Genomic DNA, 25,485 nt, shown 5'->3' with positions numbered 1-25,485 from the left:
AAAGTCAAACGATAAATATTCTATGTATTTAAAATTTTTTATTTTTAAAAGTAATAAAATATTATATATTTCATGGTCTGCTAGGTTATATTTTTGAAACATTAACAATAAGATGCAGAAATTAAATGATAAGTAACCATATAATAAGGTGTGAATAATAAATAACAGAGACAAAACAGATGTGTTTTTTAATACATAATCCAAATACAACACACACTGCCTATGTCAGTATAAATTTTTTTATTTTAAAGAAAATTACAATAGTGGGCTTACTAAAAGCCAATGCGTTCTTAATTCTTATATGAATCACGTCCGCAAACAAAAACAATGGCATAAGATTCATGGGAAGCCCATCTACCTCACCTACTATTACGTGGACAAATGGCTTCCACATACTTCCCGCGTTTGAGCCACAAATCTCTCACTTTGGTGTAACTTCTCCTCTCCAATCCTCAAGATCACAACTCACTCTGCTAAAAGAAAATGTTACGTGTTGCAAAACTCTCTCTTCAAAAATGGCCAGGGAGAGCACTTGATGCTCTCAACTCAGCCATCAGCGGCATTGTTTTCGCTTTGTTAGATCTCTTAGATTTCATCCTTTGCTTCTTCTATAGATTTGTTGATGGTGTTCTCGAGGAGAATCCAATCCCATGTTACTGTTATCATAACAGAGGAAAACAGGGCATTCTAGATGTAGAGGAAGAGGAGGAGGAGGTTTCTGAGACTTTGTATGAGAGGAGAAACTTTTTTAGGCAAATGGATCTTCTCAGTTTGAAGGAGAGAAGTCATGGAGGAGGAGAAGGAGGAGGAGGAGGGAAGTTGAGGTCTAGTAGATGGTCGGATTGCGGCTGCGAGTCTTGTGTTTCATGGCAGGGGAAGGGGGAGGAGAAGCTCCATTTGGTTGTGAGAGAACCATCTCAGGGTAAGAGAAAAGCAAACGTATGAATTCTTTTCCTTTTTTGATTGAATAGAACTAAGAATGTTGGGTTTTTATATTATTCATTTTTGTGCTTAAATTTCTAGAATGGATCTCATTATCCTGTTCTTTTTTTTTTGCAATAGACTAATCTTTTGTTATTTTTTCTATTTATTTTTTTGTTAAATTTATTCGGGGTTATTTATTTCTAAGTTTATCCAGAGTACAATAATTTGATCTCTTATGACCGAGTATGTGAATATATGATTTTGCAAAGCCTGATATATTTCCATGATGCATTCAACTAGTAAAATGATATCTTTGAATGTAAGAGTTTATCTCATACTGAAGCTTCTATTTTACAATTCATATTTCTCTGAAGCAAATTTCTTATTAGTTTTTATGGATATCTTTGCTATGTGCGTTTTCCAGCAAGGAGCATTAGCCAAAATGTCTCTCCTGAGAATGTGGTCTTCATACATGGATTCCTTTCTTCTTCATCATTTTGGACACAAACAGTTTTCCCATATCTTTCTGAAGCTACAACACTGCATTTTAGGATGTTTGCACTGGATCTCTTAGGTTTCGGCAGAAGCCCGAAACCTTTGAATTGCTTGTATCGAGTAAAAGAACATCGAGAAATGATCGAGACATCGGTAATCGAACAGTTTCGGTTAAAATCCTTCCACATAGTTGCTCACTCAATGGGTTGTATAATTGCACTGGCCTTGGCTTCAAAGTATCCAGAATCAGTTAAATCAATTACATTGGTTGCACCGGTGAGTACCATGATCTGGAATCAATAGGGTCGTTTTCCTGCTTGCATTTTGCTAACATTGATTCTTTATATTTAGCCATACTTCCCCTCAAATGAAATGAAACAATGCTACACTCCTCTGAACAAACTAGCTGGGAGAAAAGTTTGGCCACCACTACTCTTGGCATCTTCAATCATGTCATGGTATGAACACCTGGGCAGAACTGTTTGCTTTCTTTTCTGCAGAAATCACTTGATATGGGAATGGATTATAGGATCAATCACAAGAAGAAGGTAACCATGTTCATAAATAAAAGTTCTAGCTATTCAGACTGTACAGCAATGATCCTATTATTAACTAAGGGCACAAATACTTTTCTCTTCAGGGATCTCAATTTCCTAGTCAGAGACATGACTCAGCATACACATCATTCAGCTTGGCATACAATGCACAATGTGATATGTGGAGGGGCAAAGTTACAAGATAAGTACTTGGAAGTTGTGAAGAGAGCAGGAATCTCACTGAGAATAATCCATGGCGACAAAGATCAAGTGGTACCAGTAGAATGCAGCCACAACATGAAATCAAAAGTTCCATTTGCAGATCTCCAAATTCTTAATGATGCTGATCACAATACTGTAATTGTCGGTAGGGAAAAGAGTTTTTCAAGGGACTTAGAAAAGTTCTGGCTCTATTCTGGAATTTAAAGAGAATCTTAATATGATATTGTCATAATAGATGCATACCGAAACCATAATACTTTTTTCCCTGCCAGAAGTTCTGTTATATGAAATTATAATGTTTGACCTCCTACATAATTGCTATTGGACATTTTCCTAGAACATACCTTAGCTCGAACAAGTATGATGCCTTTAATATGAAGAGTTTCTAAATATAAAACAGCAGCTTTCATAGCTCAAATATTCTAATCAGTAGTTTTGAGTCACCTATTGTAAGAGTCTTCAAGTATTGCCTGACTCTATTGGTGACTCCATTGGTGGCCTCTCTAATCTCTCAATATTGGACCTCAACCAATGCACGAGTGTTCAATCATTGCCTGACTCCATTGTGGCCTGTCTAATCTCTCAACATTGAAATGCATTGCTTGAGGCTCCATTAGTGGCTTATCTAATCTCTCATTATTAGACCTCACCTGTAGCGAGAGTCTTCAAACATTGCCTGACTCCATTGGTAGCCTCTCTAATCTCTCAGTATTAAACCTCACCTGTTGCTGTAGTCTTCATGCATTGCCTGACTCCATTGGTGGCCTCTCTAATCTCTCGATATTGAACCTCACCTGTTGCGGCAGTCATCATACATTGCCTGACTCCATTGGTAGCCTCTCTAATCTCTCAATATTAGACATTAGCATGTGCTGGAGTCTTCAAGCATTACTTGACTTTATTGGTAGCCTATCTAATCTTTCAAAATTGGACCTCACCTATTGTGAGAGTCTTCAAGCATTGCCTGACTCCATTGGTGGCCTCTCTAATCTCTCTGCATTATATCTCTCCCATTGCTTGCGTCTGAAGTGCATGCCCTCCGGGATAGGAAAATTGAGCCACCTCCGAACACTTCCAGTCTGTGTGCTCGGTGACAAGAACAATTGCAGCCTTAGAGAGCTCAGCAGCCTGAATCTCGAAGGTAAATTATATATGAAGAATCTGGAAAACGTGAAGAATGTCAAAGAGGCGAAGGAAGCCAACCTGAAACAAAAGCAGGGCCTTGAGACACTGATATTGTCGTGGAATCTGGATGCTTACCAGAAGCCAGGAGAAGCTAGCTCTGAGAAGATTAATGAAGATGGAAAAAACGTGCAAGAAATTGTTGAAGCACTTGCAGTACAAGATAGGGATGTTGATACCGAATTGATTGAAGATGTGCTCGAGAACCTCCAGCCACACGTAACGTTGGCCGTATTGAAGATAGAAGAGTACCTGGGCAGAGTGTTTCCGAGATGGCTGATGGAGCTCGCAGTTCCAAATCTGGCGAAGCTCACATTAAAAGGTTGTATGAGATGCGAGATTCTCCCACAATTCAGACTGCTACACAATATTAATAAACTAGAATTGAACACTCTTCTTCGTGTCCAGTGTCTTCCGGCGCTCGGGCAGATGCGTTCTCTGCGTATCCTAAAGCTCTACGTTCTTCCTGGCATCAAGTGCTTGAGCTCCGAGTTCTACGGCGGTGACGGTGCATTCCCGGCATTGGAGGACTTAGATTTGGCATGCATGCCTGAGTTAGAGGAGTGGTCTAGAACAGCCGAAGTAGAATTCCTTCCTCGCCTTTTTAGGTTGGGCCTAGTAGAATGTCCAAAACTCAAAGCTCTTCCCTCTGATTTTCAATCTGTTCAGGTGCTGGCCATGTATCCGGATGATGAATTGTTCCTATCTTCCCTCCAAAGTGGTGCATTTCCAAATATTGATCGTCCAGAAATGAAGTTCCGCGTGGACAGAATGATATCTTCTTTGCCTCCAGTTCTAAGCGGCGTATCAATGCCGCGGCATCGGGGCGGCGATGGCACTGACCCTTACTCCCAGGGGTCATCACTGAAGAGCTGACCAACTCCGTGGCAGAGAGAGAGAGAGAGAGAGAGAGAATGTGATGTTTACCAAACTTGCACTTAAAGGGTCTTCCGCCTCTTTCTCTAAGATCTGTCATTATGTCTCTCTACGATTCATTTTCCTTTCTATTGTATAATGCTATTATATTATGAAATCATATTTGGTCTAGTAAAGTATCCATTGTGCATAATGGAAGCTCTGATTCAGATGTTGTCCCCCCTTGCATTTGCTACCAAATCAATCACCAAATTCCTTTAACCAAAAGAAAGGCAGAGTGAGATCCCAATTCTACTTGATGCAAAGTAACCTCTTGGAAGATAGTACTGTTTCATATTTGTAGACTGATCCCTTTCCCCTGGACTTCTCCATGACTGCATTCCTTGCCCGAAGAGCTCCCTCCCAATCACGCCCACTGCACGTGCACTACTTATCGGACCCTTCTATCATGGGCTACTTCGAAGAGGAGTAACGGAGGAAAAGGAAGAGAGGAGTTGAGGTCTAGGAAGTGGTCGGATTGCGGCTGCGGGTGTTGTGTATCATGGGCTTTCATGCCTCCATCTGGCTGCGAGAGAACCATCTCTAGCATTTGTTTGCCTAAATTTCTAGAATGGATATCCTGTTTTGTTATACTAAGCTAGTTCCAAGATACCTGCTTTGTTACATTTTTGTTAGTAATGAGAATATTCAGAGCAAATTACTGTGATTATTATGTTGTTTATCACCAACCAAAGAGGAACTTTGATCCTTTTTACCATATTTTTTGTCTAATTCCAAAAAAAAAAAAATCTTTATTCTAATAAAGAGTCTTCATAAGGATATAACATCATGTAATGGATATACAGAAAATAAAAAAAAGCTACATCTGATATTTCGTAATATGAAAGCGATAACCTTTGAATTATGACTTGCATTTTGTTTTTCTTTGAGACAAAAGATCTTCCAGAAAATTGATTCACAGATGAATAGAAATATAGATGAATCCAACAATAGAGATTTACCATGAATCAAATGAAGATCTAGTAGACCAAAAGCAAAGAGAAACCAGCAAGTGCAAAACAATTGATGAGCATGCAGCTGCGGGTTTTTTTTTTTTTTTTCTCCTATTTATTTTTCCCAGCAGTACCAATAGTTACATCCTCATTCAGCAGACCTCATTATCAGTACAATTCCTTTGCCAGAAGAAAGTGTTTGACAGACTCTTGCATAAGTGATACAGAAATTTACCTAATGAAAACTGAAAGTACTCACTAAATGAGCTTTCCTATATTCTTAAAAGAGAGTGAATATTTCAATAGTTGGATAAATGTACAGATGCAAAAACAGAGCCAGATAAAAGGGTTGTTACTTCATGATCATCCCTATGCAGGTATCAGGAATATGAACAATTTTATGTTAGTCCTCTCCTACATCTTTTTCGCATTTTCTTTCCAACAGTGGACAATTTATAACGTTCAGAAACTGAAGAGCTGTATGGTTCTGCAAACCTTGAGGTAAAGAGACTAATCTGGGACATCTAGAGATGTCTAGAACTTCAAGCAACCTGAGTTCTTCAAGCCATTCTGGCAAGGTAGACAAATTAATACAACTGTATAGGTACAAACGTCGAAGTGATACTAGGTGTCGTATACTCAGGGGAACACTAGTCATATCTTTACAATTGCAAAGAAACAAGTCCTCAAGGTCAGTGAGGTATTGCAGTCCCTTCCACCCACTTGAAGCTTCACAATTCCATATGTCCAGCTCCCTGAGGGAAGGACGACGTAATGATTCGAATGACTGCAACTCTTCTTTTTCCAAATTGGATGATGCTTTTAGTATTAGCTCTATATTGCTGTCAATGACCTTCATGTGAATAATTGAAAGGGGAAGGCAAGGCTGTGGCTTCAACTTAGGACATGCGATGACTACGAGTTTGGTAAGGCTAGGAAACACTTCATTCCCGCTATTGCCTTCCGGTACCAACCACTCCTCCAAATTAGGCATAAAAGAGAAACTGAGGACCTCCAAACATGGAAAGATAGTACAAGTAGTGCTACCAGTTCCATAGAATTCTTTACCGACATAAGTAACTGCATGCATTTTTTCTATCTCAAGAACTTTAAGAAGCGGCAGTTGGCCTAGTGGTGGAAGTTGCTTGCATCTATTGATATTGGATAGAGTGACTTGTGCAAGATTAGGAAGCAATATTTCCATCCCTGTAACTAACCAACCTGGAAACTTGGTGCTTCTGTAGCCATCTAATTCCAACTTCTCTAGATTTCTATGTGGGTGGAGAGCCTCTAGCACTGCTTCATCCATATGCTCTTCTGATTGAGGACATTTCCATGACAACTCCAATGACTGCAATTTCTGCTTCTTCTTCAGCTTTGCTTGTTTAACATCATTTATGTTTCGTAAGTTCTCAAGATTGCAGATATGTAGCCTGCCCCGGAGTAAGTTTAAGTTTTGCAGCTCCATGATGCTAGCTCCATGGTTGCTAACAAAAAATCTAGGCAAAGTTTGCAGCTTGCTCAGTTGTCCAATTCCTTCAGGAAAACTTATCAAGGAGTCGCACCCACTGACCCTTAGATGTGTCAGGTTTTTCATTGTTTTCAAACTTGCAGGTAACTCACGAACTCTAATGCAGTTCTCGAGGTCCAGTGTCTCAAGATATATTAACCGGCAAAGAGATTGGGGTAATGACTGAAGCTTAGAACAATATGACAGCTTAATAATCCGAAGATTTAGAAGGCCTCCAATAGATCTTGGTAATGTTTCAATCTTTGTTTGTGAAAGGTCAAGGTACCTCAAATGTTTTAATTTGCTGATGCAAACTGGCAGAACTGTTATGCTACTTTGACTAATATCGAGTGTGCGCAAGCTTGTTAAAGATATAAATAGTTTTTCAGGAACATATCTGATTCCTTCTAACCTGCTCAGGGAAAGAAGTGCCCTTAACTTCTTATATTTGCATACATCTGGAAATGATAGCATCTCATTACCTACCAGCGACAGATACCGGCAGTCTCCAGCTGTAATAGCTGTTTTTCTTCCCCCCATGGTCATGAATTCGTCCCCAGAAACAGACTGTATGAGGTCATGAATTAAGTCATGCATCTTGTATGTCACCTTGGGAGAATGATGGGTATTTTCAACATATTGAAAGAACGACCTTGCCATCAAGTTAGTGAAGAACTCATTGCCAATATCTTCAGCTGGGTAACTGCCATCTGAAGGAATTAATCCTTCTGCTATCCATAGCATAATTAGTTTTTCTTTGTCAAAATCATGATCTTTCGGAAACAACGAACAATAAACCAAGCATTGCTTCAGATGAGATGGCAAATGACTATAGCTCAAACTTAAAGCAGATAAAACTCCGTTTTCATCTTCAGGCAATTCCCAGATTTCACTATCTCTCACAGCCAACCAATCACAAGTATCTCTTTTGAAACGCATTAGGCTTCCTAGTGCCTTGGCAGCTAAGGGGATGCCACCACACTTGTTGACAATCTCCTTTCCAATTGCTACAAAGCTCGGGGCCTGCTGTTCATTTCCTCCTATGCCAAACGCCCTTTGTTTGAACAAATTCCAGCAGTCATCATCTGATAAAACTCCCAAATGGTATGGTCTGGTAGAACCCATTATTGAAGCCACTTTTTCGTTTCTAGTGGTCACAATGATTCTACTTCCCTTCCTTCCTCCTCTTAACAAGACCTTCAATCTGTCCCACTTCTCTTCATCCTCATTCCATACATCATCCAGCACAAGCAAAAATCTCTTCTCATTCAGCACTTCATGTACGCGATAATGCATAGTTTCTAATTCAAAAAAATCACACTTATCGCTGGTGGAAGATTCCACGAGCGCCCTTATGATCCTCTTCAGATCAAAATTTTCAGATACACAGATCCAGATCCGAAGTTCAAAATGTCGCTTGGTCCTCTCATCATTGAAGGCCAATTGTCCGAGTGTAGTCTTTCCAAGGCCCCCCATGCCACATATAGGAATGACATAGGGATCCTCTTCGACCTCTGTTTCAATTAGAAGCCTAATCATCCTCTCTCTATCCTCATCTCTGCCATAAACTTGAAGCTCATCTACAGCAGAAACTGTCACCCTGTTGTTGAACTCCAGCCGCCTGTCCGAGACAGCTTGTTCCTTCATGTGAAACTTTGTCCTCTCAGACGAAACTGCATCAAGCCTCTTCCCGACCTGTTTAATCCTATTACCCAACTTATAACGATGCACAATTGGATTCGACTGCAAAAAAAAGTTGCTCACCCTTCTCACCATTCCGTCGTTGGCTCCCAACTTTCGCCGGAGAGTTACCAAGGAGAACTCATCGAGGACATCATCTGCATCGTAAGCTGCATCCTTGAGCTTCTTTATCCAATCACACATGGCTTTATCCTTCATTTCCCTCTCCTCAGCGTCTTGGAGGACTGCATAAACCGTTGACATAGTGCTCCTCAGGTTCTCCAACTCTTCGTGAACACCGTATAGCTGAGCAAATTCATCTGTGATGATTGTTGCTATTTTCTGAGCCACAACCTTGATAACAGCTGATGCAACTGCATCTGCCATCGTTTCTGTTTCCTTCACTGAGCAGTCCCAGCTACTGAAGGAGATGGCTCACAATCAACTCGTAACAGTCTAATTCCCCCAGGAAACAGAAGCACACGGATCACACAGTCTAATTAGCTTTTGCTTCTCTTCAGCTATGAAATGAAAGCATGAAGAAGTGGACATCCCATCTCAAAAGTCAACGCTATATGTGCTTAAATTTATTATGGAAAGACAGCTACTGTTGAGCTGGCAAAGGGATTAGGTTATTACCCCTTTGTTTGACCGGCTGATATTTTTTATTCTCTCCAGGAAAGCATACCAGCCTACCAGGGCCAATAACATATACATGCTATCTACCATCTATATGATTCACAGAGTCAAATCATCCCTTTCTAAACAATATTCCCAAAGCAACCAACCTTTCCTACCTACTTGGCCCACAACTCCATAAGCCTTTGCCAAAAGATACCAATATCCAAAGTCTATTATCGAATTCTTGGTGACTAATTTCTCATAACGTTCATCCTAAGTTCCTCCCTCTTTCCTTTGCACTGCGGATAGCCTTCACACAGCACAATAAGGAGACAGTTCTCTTAAAAGAAACAAAAGCATCAAAGCACAAAGAATAAAACGTCTATAGAAGCAACACTACCTTCTTTGCAGCTGAGCAATGGCGGAAATAGCGATTTCCAGTCTCCTGAGGTTGGTGTTTGATAAGCTGGGGACCCCAGTCATAAAAGAATTTGCACAGCTGATGGGTGTCGAGAAGCTGGAAATTGGAACTGGTATTCATGCCTGAGTTGGAGGAGTGGTCTAGAACAGCTGAAGAAGAATTCCTTCCTCGTCTTTCAAAGTTGTCCCTCTGTCCAAAACTCAAAGCTCTTCCCTCAGATTTCCAATCTGTTAAGAAACTGGCCCTGTGCGCAGATGATGAATTGCTCCTGTCTTCCCTCCAAATTGGTGCATTTCCAAATCTTTAGCATCTAGATATATATCGACAAGAATGTGGATGATGGATTGCCTCCAGTTCTTTCGGAGCGTATGGAATTGATCGGAAACTGGTCAGTGAGAACAAAACGAGCGCCGCCGCAACACTCTAACTCTCAGCAGGGTGGTAATATCTTCCAGTAATTGTACTTCATGGCAGAATAAATGATGTAATTATATCTATCTCTATGGTTCCTTTTCATGTTATGCGCTGTTGAAATATACTGGCATGAAATCATATTTGATGTATATGTTGTTCCCTTTTTATTTGCTATCAACGAAATCTCCAAATTCTCTTAACCAATAAGAAGGCAGAGTCAGAACGCGATTCTACTTGATGATCACTTTGAAGATAGTATTATTTCATATCTGTAAACTGATTGCTTTCCCTACAAAAACTGCAATTGATGTGAACGAATTCTGACAGAGGAATCCACGTTTCCCACAACGAACTCGTTTCTCATTTACTATAGACATGAAGAAAAACAAAAAAAGGAGAAAAAGGCAAACCTAGAGAAGGAGTTCGGACTTCTCCATGACTCCATTCCTTTCCCGAAGAGCTCCCTTCCGATTACGCTCGCTGCACGTTCACTTGAAGGGGAGGAGTAATGAAGGAGAAGGAACAGATGAGTTGAGGTCTAGGAGGTGGTCGGATTGCGGCTGCGAGTATTGTATTTCATGGCAGGGGAAGGGATAGAAGAGGCTCCATTTGGTTGTCAGTGTTTAAGACAACAAATGAAGAGCAACACATCGTCTAGCGAAAACGGTATCTCCGTACATAAACTCTTTTCTATATTGATTTGATCTCTGCTTGTGATCAACCTATAGCTGCAGTCAGGATTCTTTCCCACGTTAGGACAGGTTTTAGTAATCTGCATATAAATATAATACTTATTGTCTCAGCAACCCAAAAAAAAAAAAAGGTTGAGATTTGTCCAGTATAATATTCTCTTATTTTTCATCTTGGTATTAGAGCCTAATATGGTTTGATGATATTCAAAAAGAAAACATCAGCAACACTAGTAATACTAGTAAGTCTTTTAACTCTTGCGAGTAATCCCCTTGGTTTCTTTTATTTAGCGAAGCTCACTGATGATCTTTGAAAAAAATATAGTTCTGATTAGAGGCAACAAAATAAAAGATTTCATAATAGAGGCCAAATAATGTCCGCATGAGTTCATTGTGATAACTATTGAAGGAACTACAAAAGGTGAGCTTCGAGACAAGACAATTCTGAGTATGAAAACTAGGTTACTCAAAGATCAAATTTTGCTTGGTTGAATTTACAATACAATCGATATTGAAGTAGCTTCAGAGTTGATGAGATGTAAAACCTCAAAACAACTCTGGGAAGCCATCATACATTGTTTGGCTTGAAATACAGATCCAATATTGTCTACTATAAGAGGGAATTTAACAAGTTGCAGAAAGTAAGTATGAAGATGGTTGATTACATGAAAACTGTGAAGAAAGTAGTTGATAATTTGACAAAATTGTGAAGAAAACAGATCCACTATTATCTACTATAAGAGGGAATTTAACACGTTGCAGAAAGTAAGCATGAAGATGGCTAATTACATGAAAACAGTGAAGAAATTAGTTGATAATTTGGCAAAACTATGAAGAAATTAGTTAATAATTTAGCACTAATAGGACATCCTGTGACCTTGGATGATTTTATCTCACAAACCCTCAGTGGACTTGATTCACTTGATTATAATCTAGAGTGTGCTAGATTATTGAAAAGGAAAACATAACTTGGCTAGAACTTCAATCCAAACCCCTAACCTATAAGAAGAGACAGGAGTATCTGAGTGTTGGTATTGCCTCCATCAATCTTGGTCAGCCAATAGCTAATTTTGCTAATACCAAAGAAAATAAGAACTACGACAAAGGTTAGTGTCATCATAGTCACTCTCAATCCCAGCATCAATTAGGCAACAATCAGGCTAGTGATCACTTCACAAGCAACAATGGCAGAGGTGGAAGACCCTTTAGAGGCATAGATGGCAGATACAACAACTCTCGTCCAATGTATTAGGTTTGTAGGAAAATTGGACATGTTACTGCTCACTGCTCCTACAGGTTTGATAACAACTGCACGGGAGCTCCCTTGATGCAAATAAGATCACTTAACACTCAATTTTTGTGGCAACTCCTAATATCCTAAACTATCCTGCATAGTACGTTGATAGTGGAGCAAGTAATCATGTTACTAATGATGTCAACAACTTAAACAGTAGCAACACTACAATGGTAATAAATCTCCAGTTGTTGGTAATGATCAAAATTTTGAAATAGCTCATATTAGTTATAGGTTTTTGTTTGTGTTTGGTAACAAAAATTTAATGCTCAAAGATATACTACATGCAATGATATAAATGTTATATTTGACTCGTGGTTGCGTTGTAAAGGACAAAATGACAGGTCAGTACTACTCCAAGGGAAGCTTGATAAGGGTATATACCAATTCAAAATACCACCAAAATATCAGCCCAAGTCAAGCCAATTACAATCTTTCATTACCAACAAATAGTCTGATTGTCAAGTCTTTAGCTCTAGGGTAGTTGAGTCCAAAAAGTTTAATGAATCTAAGTCTTTGAATTCCAAGAAGGATGTAGCATAAGCACTTAGGCCATCCAAATACAAACTTTTGTGATGCTTGTCAGTACGGTATCTCATCTCTTGCCTTTTCCTCTTTCAAATTTGCATTTCATTGATGATTATAGTAGATACACTTGGTTTTATCCCTTAAAATAAAAATTCTCGTCCTATCTTCCTCCAATTCAAAGAACTTGCCGAAAATAAATTGGATAGAAAATTAAGTCAATCCAATCTGACATGGGGGAAAATATATAAGCTTTCTCAAAATTGTTCAAGAAAGTGGTATTCAAGTTAGGTACTTATGTCTTCTTACTTTAGCTCAGATTGATTGGGCTAAAAGAAAGCATAGACACATCGTAGAGACTGGTCTTACAATTTTAGCACAAGTCAACATGCCTCTAAAATTTTGGACTAGAGCTTTTCATACTGTAGTCTTCCTCGTTAATTGTCTTCCAACTTCTATTCTTCCAAACTCAACACTACTTCAAACTCTATTCCTAATAACACCAAATTTTTTTTGTCTCTAAAAAGCTTCAGTTGCGCATGTTTTCCTTATTTAAGGCTATATCAAACTCACAAATTTTAGTTTCACTCTACAAAATGTGTGTTTCTTCACTGTATTATACACATAAAGGGTTTAAGTGTCTATGTTCCATTGACAAGATATATTTCTCAAGACATGTAGTTTTTAATGAACAAGAATTTCCTTTTCAAACATGTTTTGTCAACACCAAAGTTCTAGAGTCTCAAACTATCATTGTCCCTCCAAATTGACTAAATATCTCATCTTCCATATACGTGATTTCTCATACTACCCTTCCATCTTCCTCTTCTATATGGATCAATCTCAATTTACGCCCGGAGTTCACCAACTGCTAATTTGCCTTCATCACCTTCTAGTGAGTCTCATAGTCTTATGAGTACTCTGGAGAGTTTGCATTTTGAGCAAGGTACAAATGTTGAGCTTGATTTTGGAGAGTGTGGGTTTGATTTTGGGATTGAACCATACATCAACACACAACAAAATTGCCAACTCTTCTAGTCATGCTTTAGAGAATCAGCAAACTCTTGAACAACAGCAATAGTAGCAATAGGTTGAAACCTCAGATCTGGGACACCAAATGATTACAAGGGGTTAGACAGGTATCCATAAACTAAAGAAATACTCTGCTGAGTACAAGCTTTACTTGGCATTTAGTCCTAATATCCCACATGAACCTTATACTATCGGTGAAGCTATTAATTTGAAACACTAGAAATCAACAATGGAAGAGGAATTAAGTGCCCTCAAGAGAAACAATACTTGGTCTTTGGTTCCATATAGAGAAATGTGGTAGGCAACAAATGAATTTTTAGAGTCAAATACAACAGTGTTGGTAGTTTCCAAAGGTGCAAAACAAGACTGGTTGCTAAGGGGTTTCATCAAACTTCTGGGGTTGATTTTAGTGAAACTTTTAGTCTAGTGATAAAAGCTGTAACTGTGAAAGTTATGCTAACTATAGCTATCTCAAGAGGATGGCTAGTGAGGCGATTGGACATAAACAATGCCTTCTTGAATGGAAATCTTCAAGCAGTGTATATGTACTAACCTGAAGTGTTTGAAGACAAAGAGAAAACATGTTTAGGTTACTTTGCTTAGATGGGGTTTCAAATACTCCAAGTGTGATTCCTCACTCTTCTTTGCCAAAAGTTCAAATGAAGTCATCTTTGAAATGATTTATGTCGATGACATGATTGTGACAGGTAATAACTTAAAAACTCTACAAACCTTCATTAATAAGTTAAACAGGTTATTTTCTCTTTAGGATCTAGGACTTCCGTATCTATTTTTGGGAATTGAAGTAGTCTAAGATGAAATAGGCATGTATCTTACACAAACCAACTACATTAAGGAGTTGCAAAGGAAGACAGATATATTGAATGCTAAACCTTATCCAACACTAACCGTTGTTGGCAAACATTTGACTAACTATTGGTGGTGAATCAATGCAGATTGTGACTCTTTATAGGAGCATTATACTAGGCTCACTATAGTATGTAACTCATACAAGACCAGATTTGGCTTTCATTATAAACAGGTTTAGTCAAGTTCTACAAAGTCCTACAATGCATCATTGGCATGCTGTCAAGAGAGTTCTTTGGTATTTAAAAGGAATCAAGCACTGTGATACGTTATCTCTGACGAGGTACTCTGCCCACAATCCAGGTGACCAAAAGTCTATTGCAGGTTATTGTGTGTATTTTGGGGATACTCTTATGTCATGGAGTTCTGAGAAATAGCATGTTGTGTCAAAGTTAGAGATGATCATTGGACCTGACTTGCCCAAGCTCAGCCTAAACATGCCCGGTTGTAACCGGGCTAAGTCCGGCCCGACCCCGATTTAGGCCTAGCCTGACCTAAGCCTGAGATTGTAAGGGGCGGCATGGGCTAGGCTTTTGCTCACTCAGCAGACCTGCTACGCCCTTCCGTGGCCTAGCCCGTTATGTATGTCTATTACTATTATTTTTAGTCTCACATCGGATATTTAGTAAAATAGATATTAATATATAAATATATTGCTATGAAATATAATGAGAATGTCTTTGTGGATGCCCATTATGCTCCGTGAAATAAATGAGCCTAGTTGTGTGAAGGTTTGAAGATCTGAAGATAAAATTGCATGGGCTACATGATTCCGAGGAATCCATTCCAATTTGGACAATGATTTTTTTTTTCTTTTTGCGGTGAGTCTATTTATGAGTTTTTGCTTTGCAGTTTACAACTGATAGTGGTAATTGGAATGAAGAATGTAATAATATATGAATAGACAATTACATTGGAGTAGACTTGAATGGTTAGTTAACGTTATATGTTTGTAGTCTTGTTATGTACCTATCATATGTTTCTAGATATGTCACAAACAAATTTGTTTACTCCAAGTATACCTGCATTAATTTTCTTAATAGTGCATGGTCGGTTAAGGAAAAAAGTTAATTCTAAGAAAAATATTTTGTATATTGAGGTCATACATTGTTATGTATATGTTAGTTACATACATGTCATATGAATGCTATAATTAATTGAACTCTTGTTCCTTGCTTGCTTAACCAATTATTAAGCCAACAAGAGTTACATACTTAAGAAAACTGTACATCACTTGGACTCTTCCCTCGATATAAGAGATGATAGTATGTTAGAAGATATTTTTCATGATGATAGTTGATCTTCAGATGATGAAGAAGATTTTAGAGAGTAAACATATGAGTAGAGAGATGATGATTCGTTGATGGCTATTGGTGTAACATATGAATGCCAATAAATTCAGAGATGTACTAAGAGATAACTAGAAAAACACACTATAGTAATTTTTACATATAATTAAAGTACATTATAACTACAAATATAAGTATTCTAACAATTCCAATGGCCTGCAAACTAGCTAATCGGCAAATCTTCTTCTCCAATCATATTTTATTAATTTCAAGCCTACAAAGTTGAAACTTGATGTCAATAGATTTAGAGATGATATTATTGCACTAAGCAAAAAAATCACAACAATCCTCTTGTTGAATTAACCATGTTATGCTTAACATTATCACAAAAATTTAGTATAATTTGATAGAAAGTTTATCCGAACCTTCCTCCCAAAACAACAGTAGAACCTCTTGTTATAATAATTTTTTAGTCGTTGAAGTTCATATTTTATATTGGCCTCTACCACATGGACAATTGACTTTCTCCTCGACAAGATCTTATGGAGAACCTTCTAAGTCTATTATATTCTCCACATTCTAAGAAAACAACCGTGAAACATTATACCGTCTTAAATGAAATAAAATTAAAAATAATTATATTTTAATGTATTCTAGAGAATCTAAGCATATTTCTAGAGAGTTCAAGCATTTACAGTTGAGTTTGCAATTGACATTTTTCGTTTTTAACAGCCTATAATACCATAAATGAAATAGAAACTAAAGGAGAAAATAACTTCTGTAGAATACTAATGTAGAACCAAGATGAGTTTTTGAACTCTAAAGAGGACTTTATGAAAAAAAGAACATTCAAAAAAGAAATTATATTCTTATAAGGTGGGAAAGTGATATTCTTATTCCTTACTTTAATGGAGAAAATGGTAGGGATGACCCACACTAAGAGTGAGAAATTAAAAAGCCACTAGATTAATAAAGTATAATGGACAATTTTAATATTTTTAAAAGTTATGATTTAAAAACAAAATAAAAATAAAAAATGGTATTCCCTCGTGTTTTGTCAAAGTTAAATCTAATATGAGGGCTTTTTTTTTTTTCTTAAAGACTCATAATAAAAAAAACACGAGTCAATGAAACGGAAATAAGGCAAAAAGGAGGGGCCAAAATAAAATTTTCCCAAAAACAAAATTACCATGCTAAAAATTAGTCTACATGACTGCAAGATAAACAGGCAATTTCAGTGGCAAATTGAGTTGTACTTAAGGACAAATTAGACCAACAGAAATGTACCAGCTAATTATTTTTTAATTGCATCAAATATTGCACATTAATCTTGTTTCAAAAAAAAAATCTTGTTTACCCTTTCCAAAGATTAGCCTTTATTCATTTTGCACATTCTAAGAAGATAAAATAGCAACCGGACAGACACACAAGTGGATTTCTTTTCCAGACTAAAGTGGTTCAATGGGAACCAGCAAGGTGTGGAAGGGCCCACCATCAAAGCATTTCATTTGCTGCTTTAAGCCATATCTTTCAAAAGAAATTGGACTGCACATTTGCATGTACATAATAGACCAACGAAATAAAATAAACATTGGAGGAAAGAGGAACAGCGACACTCACTAATCCGCTAATATGCTATTCTCAAACAACCAAGTCTTCTTCCTACTTTGGCCCCCACAAGTAAGTCCTTTGGCATTTCCAAAAGAGTGATGCTATCCTTACAAACGCTTTATAAATAGAGATTTTTACATAATTACCAGTTTTAAAATATTATAATTGCTATTTTTTTTATAAAAATATTAGAATTGTCACTAAAATTGTTTGACTCTTTCATAATTGTCATTGTGGTTAAGTTTTAACAAAATAATCCTAACAAGTTATTATTAAAGTTAAAAAAACACATGTAAATAACTAAAATATCCCTCTTTTTTTAATTTAAATTGTAAAATATTTATTAATAATTTTTGTCTCCTATAAAGTTAGATATATTTCGTTGTACTATAAAATTGGATATAATATAAATAACTTTTAAACTATTTTTAATAATTTATACAATTATTAAATTGTGTTTTAATTATGATTAGTTTGAACAATATTTTTGAAAGAGCATAAAAATTTCAGTGACAACTATAATATTTTAAAATTTTCGGTGGCAATTATGTAAAAATCTCTTATAAATATTATACAAAGAAAATGACTCGTGGTATCTTATTCGTGAGATAAAGAGAAAAACTATGGATGGTCATTATGATGCCACTTAAAAAGTGCTTGTAAGCATAGAATTACACTTTGCTAAAAGAAACCATTACTCAAAAGTCTATTATTGAATTCTGAAAGTTGTGGCTACTTTCCTTTACTATGCTGATAGTATTCACACTACACAATAAGGAGACAATTCTCTTTAGAAAAAACAAAAGCATCGAAGCACATAGAATAAAAGATCATTAGAAGCAACTCTACCTCCTTTGTAGCTGAGCAATGGCGGAAATAGTGACTTCCTTGCTGGGGTTGGTGTTTGATAAGCTGGGAACCAAAGTCATGACAGAGTTTGCACAGCTCATGGGTGTTGACACGGAGCTAAAGAAGCTGGAAAGCACTCTCTCGACTATCCAAGACGTCCTACAAGACGCAGAGGCAAGGCAAGTTAAGGAGAGAGCTCTCAAAAGCTGGCTCAGAAAGCTCAAAGATGTCGCCTTCGATATTGATGATGTGTTAGATGAGGTTACTACCGAAGCTCTACAAAGACAGCAGAAGAACAAAAGCGGCATGAAGGAAAAGGTATACAAGCTATCATCATTCCCAAAGTCAATTATGTTTAAATCTAAGATAGCTCGTAAAATAAAGGAGATTAGGGAAAGGTTAGATGATATTGCAGGAGAGAGATCTAAATTTCATTTGCAAGAGAGAGTAATAGCAGTCTATAAGCCAGAGAATGGGATGAGAGAACAGAGCAGCTCTTTCGTAATTGAGTCTGAAGTTTATGGCAGACAGGAAGATAAGGAAAAGATAGTTGATTATCTAACCAACATGTCTAATGAAATCGATCTTGGAGTTATAGTGATCGTCGGGTTAGGAGGGCTTGGTAAGACAACTGTTGCTCAATTAGCTTTTAATGATGAGAGAGTATGCAGCCAGTTTGATGAGAAGATATGGGTTTGTGTATCTGAAGATTTTGACATTAGAAGGATTTGCAGATCAATTATAGAATCTGTATCTCGAGTCAAGTTTGATCTCACAGATATGGAGCTGATGCAGCGTTCCCTAAGAGAAAACCTCAGAGGCAAGAAATTTTTGCTTGTGCTGGACGATGTTTGGAATGAGAATTGCGAGAAATGGGACAGACTGAGAGCTTTGTTAACTATTGGATCCACGGGAAGCAAAGTCATGGTGACCACTCGTAGCAAGCGAATTGCCTCCCTGATGGGCACGGTCATGCCACACTTATTGAAGGGTCTATCAGAGGACGATTGTTGGTTATTGTTTGAGAGAAAAGCATTTGGGTTGGATAGCTGTGAGAAGACCCCGAACTTGGTAGGCATTGGTAAAGAGATTGTCAAAAAATGCGGTGGTGTTCCCTTGGCAGCCAAGGCTTTAGGTAGTTTGATGCGCATCAGGAGAAGGGAAAGTGAGTGGTTGGAGATCAGGGACAATGATCTTTGGAACTTATCTGATGAAGAAACTGAAATTTTACCTGCTTTACGGTTGAGTTATAATCATCTTCCATCACGTCTGAAGCAATGCTTTGCGTATTGCGCCATATTTCCAAAGGATAGTGTTATAGATAAGAAGGATCTGGTCCAATTCTGGATTGCAGAAGGCTTCATTCAGTCATCTGACAGGAGAACAGACCTGGAAAACATAGGCTTGTGTTACGTGGATGACCTAATATCAAGATCACTCTTTGAGAATGCTAAGAAATTTTTTGATGATGTAGTAAGAAGTATCAGGATGCATGATCTGGTTCACGATCTCGCTCAATCTGTTGCAGGTGAAGAATGCTCAATAATCGACACTGACAGAAGAAATATTGCTCAAAGCACACGTTATTCATCGTTCCGTTGCGGACACAAGCCAACATCAGCAATCCTAGATCAGCTACGTGAAGCAAAAAAAATGAGAACCTTTTATTTTGTCAATTCATATCGCATGCACGAGCAGAAAGATATGGCGCAGGAGGTCGTTCAAGTTGTATTCAATAGCATGAAGCTTCTCAGGGTTCTTCATTTTAGTCAGTACCCCATGAAAGAATTGCCCGCTTCAATAAAAAATCTTAGTCACCTAAGGTATCTCAATCTATCTTGTGGAGACCTTGAAACACTGCCACCATGCATTGGCCTCCTCCATAATATGCAGATCTTGAAATTATCCGCGTGCGGCAGACTTCAAGCTTTGCCTGATTCTATTGGTGGCCTCTCTAATCTCATATCATTAGACCTCGACAATTGCGAAAGTCTTCAAGCATTGCCTGACTCCATTGGTGGTCTCTCTAATCTCTCAACATTGAACTTCAGATATTGTAAGAGTCTTCAAGCATTGCCTGACTCCATTGGTGGCCTCTCTAATCTCTCATTATTAGATCTCTCCGGTTGCGAGAGTCTTCAAGCATTGCCAGACTCCATTGGTGGCCTCTCTAATCTCTCATTATTAGACCTCACCTCTTGCGAGAGTCTTCAAGCATTGCCTGACTCCATTGGTGGTCTCTCTAATCTCTCAACATTGAACTTCAGATATTGTAAGAGTCTTCAAGCATTGCCTGACTCCATTGGTGGCCTCTCTAATCTCTCATCATTAAATCTCACTTATTGCTTGAGTCTTCAAGTATTGCCTGACTCTATTGGTGGCCTCTCTAATCTCTCAACATTGAACTTCAGATATTGTAAGAGTCTTCAAGCATTGCCTGACTCCATTGGTGGCCTCTCTAATCTCTCACTATTAGACCTCTTCTGTTGCAAGAGTCTTCAAGCATTGCCTGACTCCATTGGTGGCCTCTCTAATCTCTCAACATTGAATGTCTGCAGTTGCAAGCTTCAAGCATTGCCGGACTCCATTGGTGACATCTCTAATCTCTCAACGTTGGACATCCGCAATTGCGAGAGTCTTCAAGCAGACTTTAGTGGCCTCTCTAATCTCTCTGCATTATATATCTCCCATCTGACGTACATGCCCTCCGGGATAGGACAATTGAGCCACCTCCAAACACTTCCGGTCTTTGTGGTCGGTGGCAAGAACAACTGCAGCCTTAGAGAGCTCAGCAGCCTGAATCTTGAAGGCAAATTATATATCAAGAATCTGGAAAACGTGAAGAATGTCAAAGAGGCGAAGGAAGCCAACTTGATACAAAAGCAGGGCCTTAAGGCACTGAGATTGTCGTGGAATCTCGATGCTTACAAGAAGCCAGGAGAAGCCAACTCTGAGAAGATCAACGAAGATGGAAAAACTGTGCAAGAAATTGTTGAAGCACTTGCAGTACAATATAGGGATGTTGATACCGAATTGATTGAAGATGTGCTTGAGAGCCTCCAGCCACACGTAGCGTTGGCCGTATTGAAGATAAAACAGTACCTGGGCAGAGTGTTTCCGAGATGGCTGATGGAGCTCGCAGTCCCAAATCTGGAGAAGCTCACATTAAAAGGTTGTATGAGATGCGAGATTCTCCCACAATTCAGACTGCTACACAATCTTAAAGAACTAGAATTGAACACTCTTCTTCGTGTCCAGTGTCTTCCGGCGCTCGGGCAGATGCGTTCTCTGCGTATCCTAAAGCTCTACGTTCTTCCTGGCATCAAGTGCTTGGGCTCCGAGTTCTACGGCGGTGACGGTGCATTCCCGGCATTGGAGGAATTAGATTTGGCACGCATGCCTGAGTTAGAGGAGTGGTCTAGAACAGCTGAAGTAAAATTCCTTCCTCGTCTTGCAAAGTTGAGCCTAGTAGAATGTCCAAAACTCAAAGCTCTTCCCTCAGATTTCCAATCTGTTAAGCAACTGCGCCTGCGTGCAGATGATGAATTGCTCCTGTCTTCCCTCCAAAGTGGTGCATTTCGAAATATTAAGCATCTGAGTATTTATAAGTCCGAGATGGATGATGAATTGCCTCCAGTTCTTTTGGGGCGTAGCGGATTGAGCAGAAGCTGGTCGATGTCCTTAGGCTCTCGCTGGGGTGTCTATTTCAGTAATTGAACTTTGTGGCAGAATAATAAATGTCAGTATATCTATCTCTGCGGTTCCTTTTCCTTTCTATTATATGATGTTATGTGTTGTTGAAATATAGTGGCATGAAAATGTATTTGATGTATATGTTGCTCCCCTTGCATTTGTCACCAAAGCAATCACGAAATTCTCTTAATCGATAAAAAGGCAGAGCGAGAACGCAATCCTACTCGATGCAAAACAACCTTTAGAATACTTTGATTCTCCTCCTAACTGTTTTCCTAAAGAAATCATCGAAGATAGTATTGTTTCATACTGGTAAACCGGTTGCTTTCCCTACAAAAAAAACTGCAATTAATGTGAGCGAGCTCTGACATAGGAATCCTAAGTTTCTCCTTTACTACAAAGAAAAAGGAAACAAAAAGGAGAGAAAGGCAAAACTAGATAAGGAATTCCTGGACATCTCCATGACTCCATTGCTTTGCCCGAAGAGCTCCCTCCCAATCACATTCCCTGCACGTGCACTTCTAGGTCTAGGACCATGCCGTCATGGGCTACCTTGAAGGGGAGGAGTAATGGAGGAGAAGGAAGAGAGGAGCTGAGGTCTAGGAGAAATGGTCGGATAGCGGCTACCAGTGTTGTGTTTCGTGGCAGGGGAAGAGAGTGTTGTCAGAGAATCATTCCTATCCCCATTTAAGAGAAGAGCAAAGTTATGAACTATTTTCCCTTTTGATTGAATAAAAATTAGATTTTGGGTTTTTAATATTATTCATTTGTGTAGCCTAAATTTCTAGAATGGATGTCACATTCGGCTTAAAATAGTATAAGATCGAGCCACTATGCGTATTTTTCATGTAAATTTATATGCACTCTATTATAAAAAAATTGTTATCTAATGTAGAAAATACAGACACTTAATTTTCAAGAGTCAAATTTTAGTATTATCAAAAAAAATTGAAAGGCTCATTGATGCAAATAATGTTCTTGTTTTGTGATAATAAATTAGTTCCAAGATGCCTGCTTTCTTACATATTTGTTAGTACTTAGATTATTCATAGCAAATTACTGTGATTATTATACTGTGGATCTCCGACGAAAGAGAAGAACTTTCATATTTTTTACCCATATCTTTTGTCTACTTCTGGAGTTGAAAGAGAAAAAATATAAATAAAAGGCAATGAATCAGTTCAACAATTATAAACCAATATAACTCTGATACCACTGATTTCTACGATAGGCAATGCTCTTGGCAGTTTTTTTGTGTTTATTAATTCTTTTCCTAAATTTTTATCCAGAGTACAATAAATTTGATCTCTTATTGCTGGGCATATGAATATATGATATTGCTAACCCTGTTATTTTACCATGATACAATCAACTAGTAAAATGACATCTTTGAATATAAGAGCTCGTCTCATATATAAGTTATTTTTAAAATTTTGAGATATTTCTTTCTCTGAAGCAACTTCCTTAGTTTTTATGGATATTTTAGATGATCCTGATTAATGTCATATGCGTTCTACAGCTAGAAGCAAAAGCCAAAATATCTCTCCCGGGAACGTGGTTTTCATCCATGGATTCCTTTCTTCTTCGTCACTGTGTTTTAGGTTGTTTGCACTGGTTCAGTTTAGAAATAAGATTAATTTAAATAGAATACGTATTCCTTTTATTCCAAAATAAGATTTTTACTCTTATATTCACTTGTATTTTAAAATAATAATATAATAATAATCTTTAATGTGGTATAAATAGAAGGAAAAAGATAAGAAAATTATATTTTATTTAATAACTATGAATTAGTAATAATGTGATAGATATCAAGAGTAAATTAGTAATTGAATTAATATATAGTATAAGATATAATTTTAATAAATAGTATTTCTATTCTAGAATTTAATTATTATTATGGAATAAAGAGATATATTTTAAAATAAGAAAAAAATTATTAATAAAAGTGAACGGGGTTAATAGTGTAACCCAAGTCCAAAATATTAATGCTAAATGACCGGAGTTCACAAAACAAGATTACCATGCTAAAAGTACCCCGTGAAAGAATTGCCCACTTAATAAAATGTCTTAGTCATTTAAGGTATCTCTCTATCTTGCGAAGACCTTGAAACACCGCCAACATGTATTGGCCTCCTCCAAAATCTACAAACTTTGAAATTATAAATCTGCAATAATCTTCAAACATTGCCTAACTCTGTTGGTGGCCTCTCTATCTCAACATTGGACCTCAATCAATGCACAAGTCTTCAACCATTGTCTGGCTCAATTGGTGGCCTCTCTAATCTCTTAAAATTGTACCTCAATGTTTGTGAGAGTCTTCAAGCATTTCCTGATTCCATTGATGGTCTCTCTAATCTCTCAATATTGGACCTCAACAGTTGCACGAGTCTTTAAGCATTGCCTAACTCCATTGGTGGCCTATCTAATCTCTCAATATTGAAACTCAAATATTACAGGATTCTTCAAGCATTGCCTGACTCTATTGGTGGCCTATCTAATCTCTCAATATTGAACCTCAAATATTACAGGATTCTTCGAGCATTGCCTGACTCCATTGGAGGCCTATCTAATCTCTCATCATTGAACCTCACCTGTTGTGTGAGTCTTCAAACATTGCCAGACTCTATTGGTGGCTTCTCTAATACCTCAACATTGGACCTCAATGAATGCACGAGTCTTAAAACATTGACTGACTCCATCGGTTGCCTCTCTAATCTCCCAACATTGGACCTCAACCAATGCACGAGTCTCTAAACATTGCCTGACCTCATTGGTAGCCTATCTAATCTCTCAACATTAGACCTTAACTGATGCACGAGTCTTCAAGCATTGGCTGACTCCATTGGTGACCTATCTAATCTCTCAATATTGGACCTCAACCGATGCACGAGTCTTCAAGCATTACCCGATTCTGTTGGTGGCCTCTCTAATCTCTCAACATTGGACCTCAACCAATGCACAAGTCTCTCAACCTCACCTGTTGTGTGAGTCTTCAAACATTGCTCGACTCTATTGATAGCCTTTCTAATCTCTCAACCTTAGACCTCACCGATTGGGAGTCTTCAAGCATTGCTTGACTCCATTAGTGTCCTTTCTAATCTCTCAACATTAGTACTCACTGCTTGCGAGAGTCTTCAAGCATTGCCTGACTCCATTGGTTGCCTCTCTAATCTCTCAACATTGGATCTCACACGTTGTGAGTCTTCAAGCATTATCTGACTCTATTGGTTGCCTCTTTAATCTCTCAAGATTGAACCTATTCGGATGCAACAATCTTCAAGCATTGCCTGATCTCATTGGTGGCCTCTCTAATCTCTCAACATTGGGCCTCAATGGTTGCGAGAGTCTTCAAGCATTGCCCGAGTCTATTGGTAGCTTTTCTAATCTCTTCAAATTGAACCTCACATGTTGCAAGAGTCTTCAAATATTGCCCTGACTCCATTGGTAACCTCTCTAATCTCTAGGTATTGTTCCTCAACGGTTGCAAGTGTCTTCCACCATTGCCTCCCCCCCATTTACAACCTCTCTAATCTCAATATTGTACGACAATCTTCAAGCGTTACCGGTTGCTTGCGTCTAACATGCATGCCCTCCAAGATAGGTTGTGCTTGGAGGCAAGAGAGAGATGTGATGTTTACCAAACTTGCTCTGTTCTTCTGCCTCTTTCTCTTAGATCTGTCACTATATCTCTCTCTGATTCCTTTTCCATTTTGTTGTGTGATTGTTATTATAGCATCAGATCATATTTTGTCTAGTAAAG

The 25,485-nt window shown here is 38.1% G+C and overlaps 4 protein-coding genes and 1 pseudogene across 7 annotated transcripts; 4 read left to right on the top strand and 1 right to left on the bottom strand.

Moving 5' to 3' along the window:
- The first annotated feature begins 339 nt into the window (after positions 1–339).
- LOC140765806 (probable lysophospholipase BODYGUARD 4) lies at positions 340–2,517 on the top strand. The gene is made up of 4 exons (XM_073105057.1): positions 340–922; positions 1,349–1,695; positions 1,771–1,967; positions 2,060–2,517. The coding sequence occupies exons 1-4, from the start codon at positions 484–486 to the stop codon at positions 2,379–2,381; spliced, it is 1,305 nt and encodes a 434-aa protein (XP_072961158.1). The 5' UTR covers positions 340–483; the 3' UTR covers positions 2,382–2,517.
- Positions 2,518–2,653: 136 nt separating this feature from the next.
- On the top strand, positions 2,654–4,431 carry LOC140765807 (uncharacterized). Its single transcript, XM_073105059.1, has 2 exons — positions 2,654–3,941; positions 4,029–4,431. Exons 1-2 carry the CDS (start codon positions 3,045–3,047, stop codon positions 4,233–4,235), a joined length of 1,104 nt encoding a protein of 367 aa, XP_072961160.1. The 5' UTR covers positions 2,654–3,044; the 3' UTR covers positions 4,236–4,431.
- Positions 4,432–5,312: 881 nt separating this feature from the next.
- On the bottom strand, positions 5,313–10,524 carry LOC140765962 (putative disease resistance protein RGA3). 4 transcript variants are annotated; one of them, XM_073105314.1, is made up of 2 exons: positions 8,511–10,524; positions 5,313–8,432 (listed from the first exon to the last, which is right to left on the bottom strand). In XM_073105314.1, exons 1-2 carry the CDS (start codon positions 8,802–8,804, stop codon positions 5,631–5,633), a joined length of 3,096 nt encoding a protein of 1,031 aa, XP_072961415.1. In that variant the 5' UTR covers positions 8,805–10,524; the 3' UTR covers positions 5,313–5,630. The 4 variants fall into 4 exon arrangements, with proteins under 4 accessions (XP_072961415.1, XP_072961412.1, XP_072961413.1 ...); XM_073105311.1 differs by having other exon boundaries at positions 5,314–9,348; positions 9,439–10,523; XM_073105312.1 differs by having other exon boundaries at positions 5,314–10,171; positions 10,284–10,523.
- A 7,523-nt stretch (positions 10,525–18,047) lies between these two features.
- LOC140765074 (uncharacterized) lies at positions 18,048–21,867 on the top strand. Its single transcript, XM_073103989.1, has one exon. The coding sequence runs from the start codon at positions 18,048–18,050 to the stop codon at positions 21,744–21,746; it is 3,699 nt and encodes a 1,232-aa protein (XP_072960090.1). The 3' UTR covers positions 21,747–21,867.
- A 390-nt stretch (positions 21,868–22,257) lies between these two features.
- On the top strand, positions 22,258–24,713 carry LOC140765073 (uncharacterized; annotated as a pseudogene).
- The last annotated feature ends 772 nt before the right edge of the window (positions 24,714–25,485 follow it).

Source organism: Typha angustifolia, chromosome 8 (genome assembly GCF_048772165.1).
Source record: "Typha angustifolia cultivar Huaian chromosome 8, ASM4877216v1, whole genome shotgun sequence".
NCBI classification, from domain to species: Eukaryota; Viridiplantae; Streptophyta; class Magnoliopsida; order Poales; family Typhaceae; genus Typha; species Typha angustifolia.
This window is presented reverse-complemented; position numbering and strand designations above follow the sequence as displayed.

Coding starts and splice junctions, on each gene's coding strand:
- LOC140765806 (XM_073105057.1), top strand. CDS start 484: ATGTTACGTGTTGCAAAACTCTCTCTTCAAAAATGGCCAGGGAGAGCA. Junction 1,696..1,770: donor CAATTACATTGGTTGCACCG/GTGAGTACCATG, acceptor CTTTATATTTAG/CCATACTTCCCCTCAAATGA. Junction 1,968..2,059: donor GGATCAATCACAAGAAGAAG/GTAACCATGTTC, acceptor TTTTCTCTTCAG/GGATCTCAATTTCCTAGTCA.
- LOC140765807 (XM_073105059.1), top strand. CDS start 3,045: ATGTGCTGGAGTCTTCAAGCATTACTTGACTTTATTGGTAGCCTATCT. Junction 3,942..4,028: donor AGTGGTCTAGAACAGCCGAA/GTAGAATTCCTT, acceptor CAATCTGTTCAG/GTGCTGGCCATGTATCCGGA.
- LOC140765962 (XM_073105311.1), bottom strand. CDS start 8,804: ATGGCAGATGCAGTTGCATCAGCTGTTATCAAGGTTGTGGCTCAGAAA.
- LOC140765074 (XM_073103989.1), top strand. CDS start 18,048: ATGGCGGAAATAGTGACTTCCTTGCTGGGGTTGGTGTTTGATAAGCTG.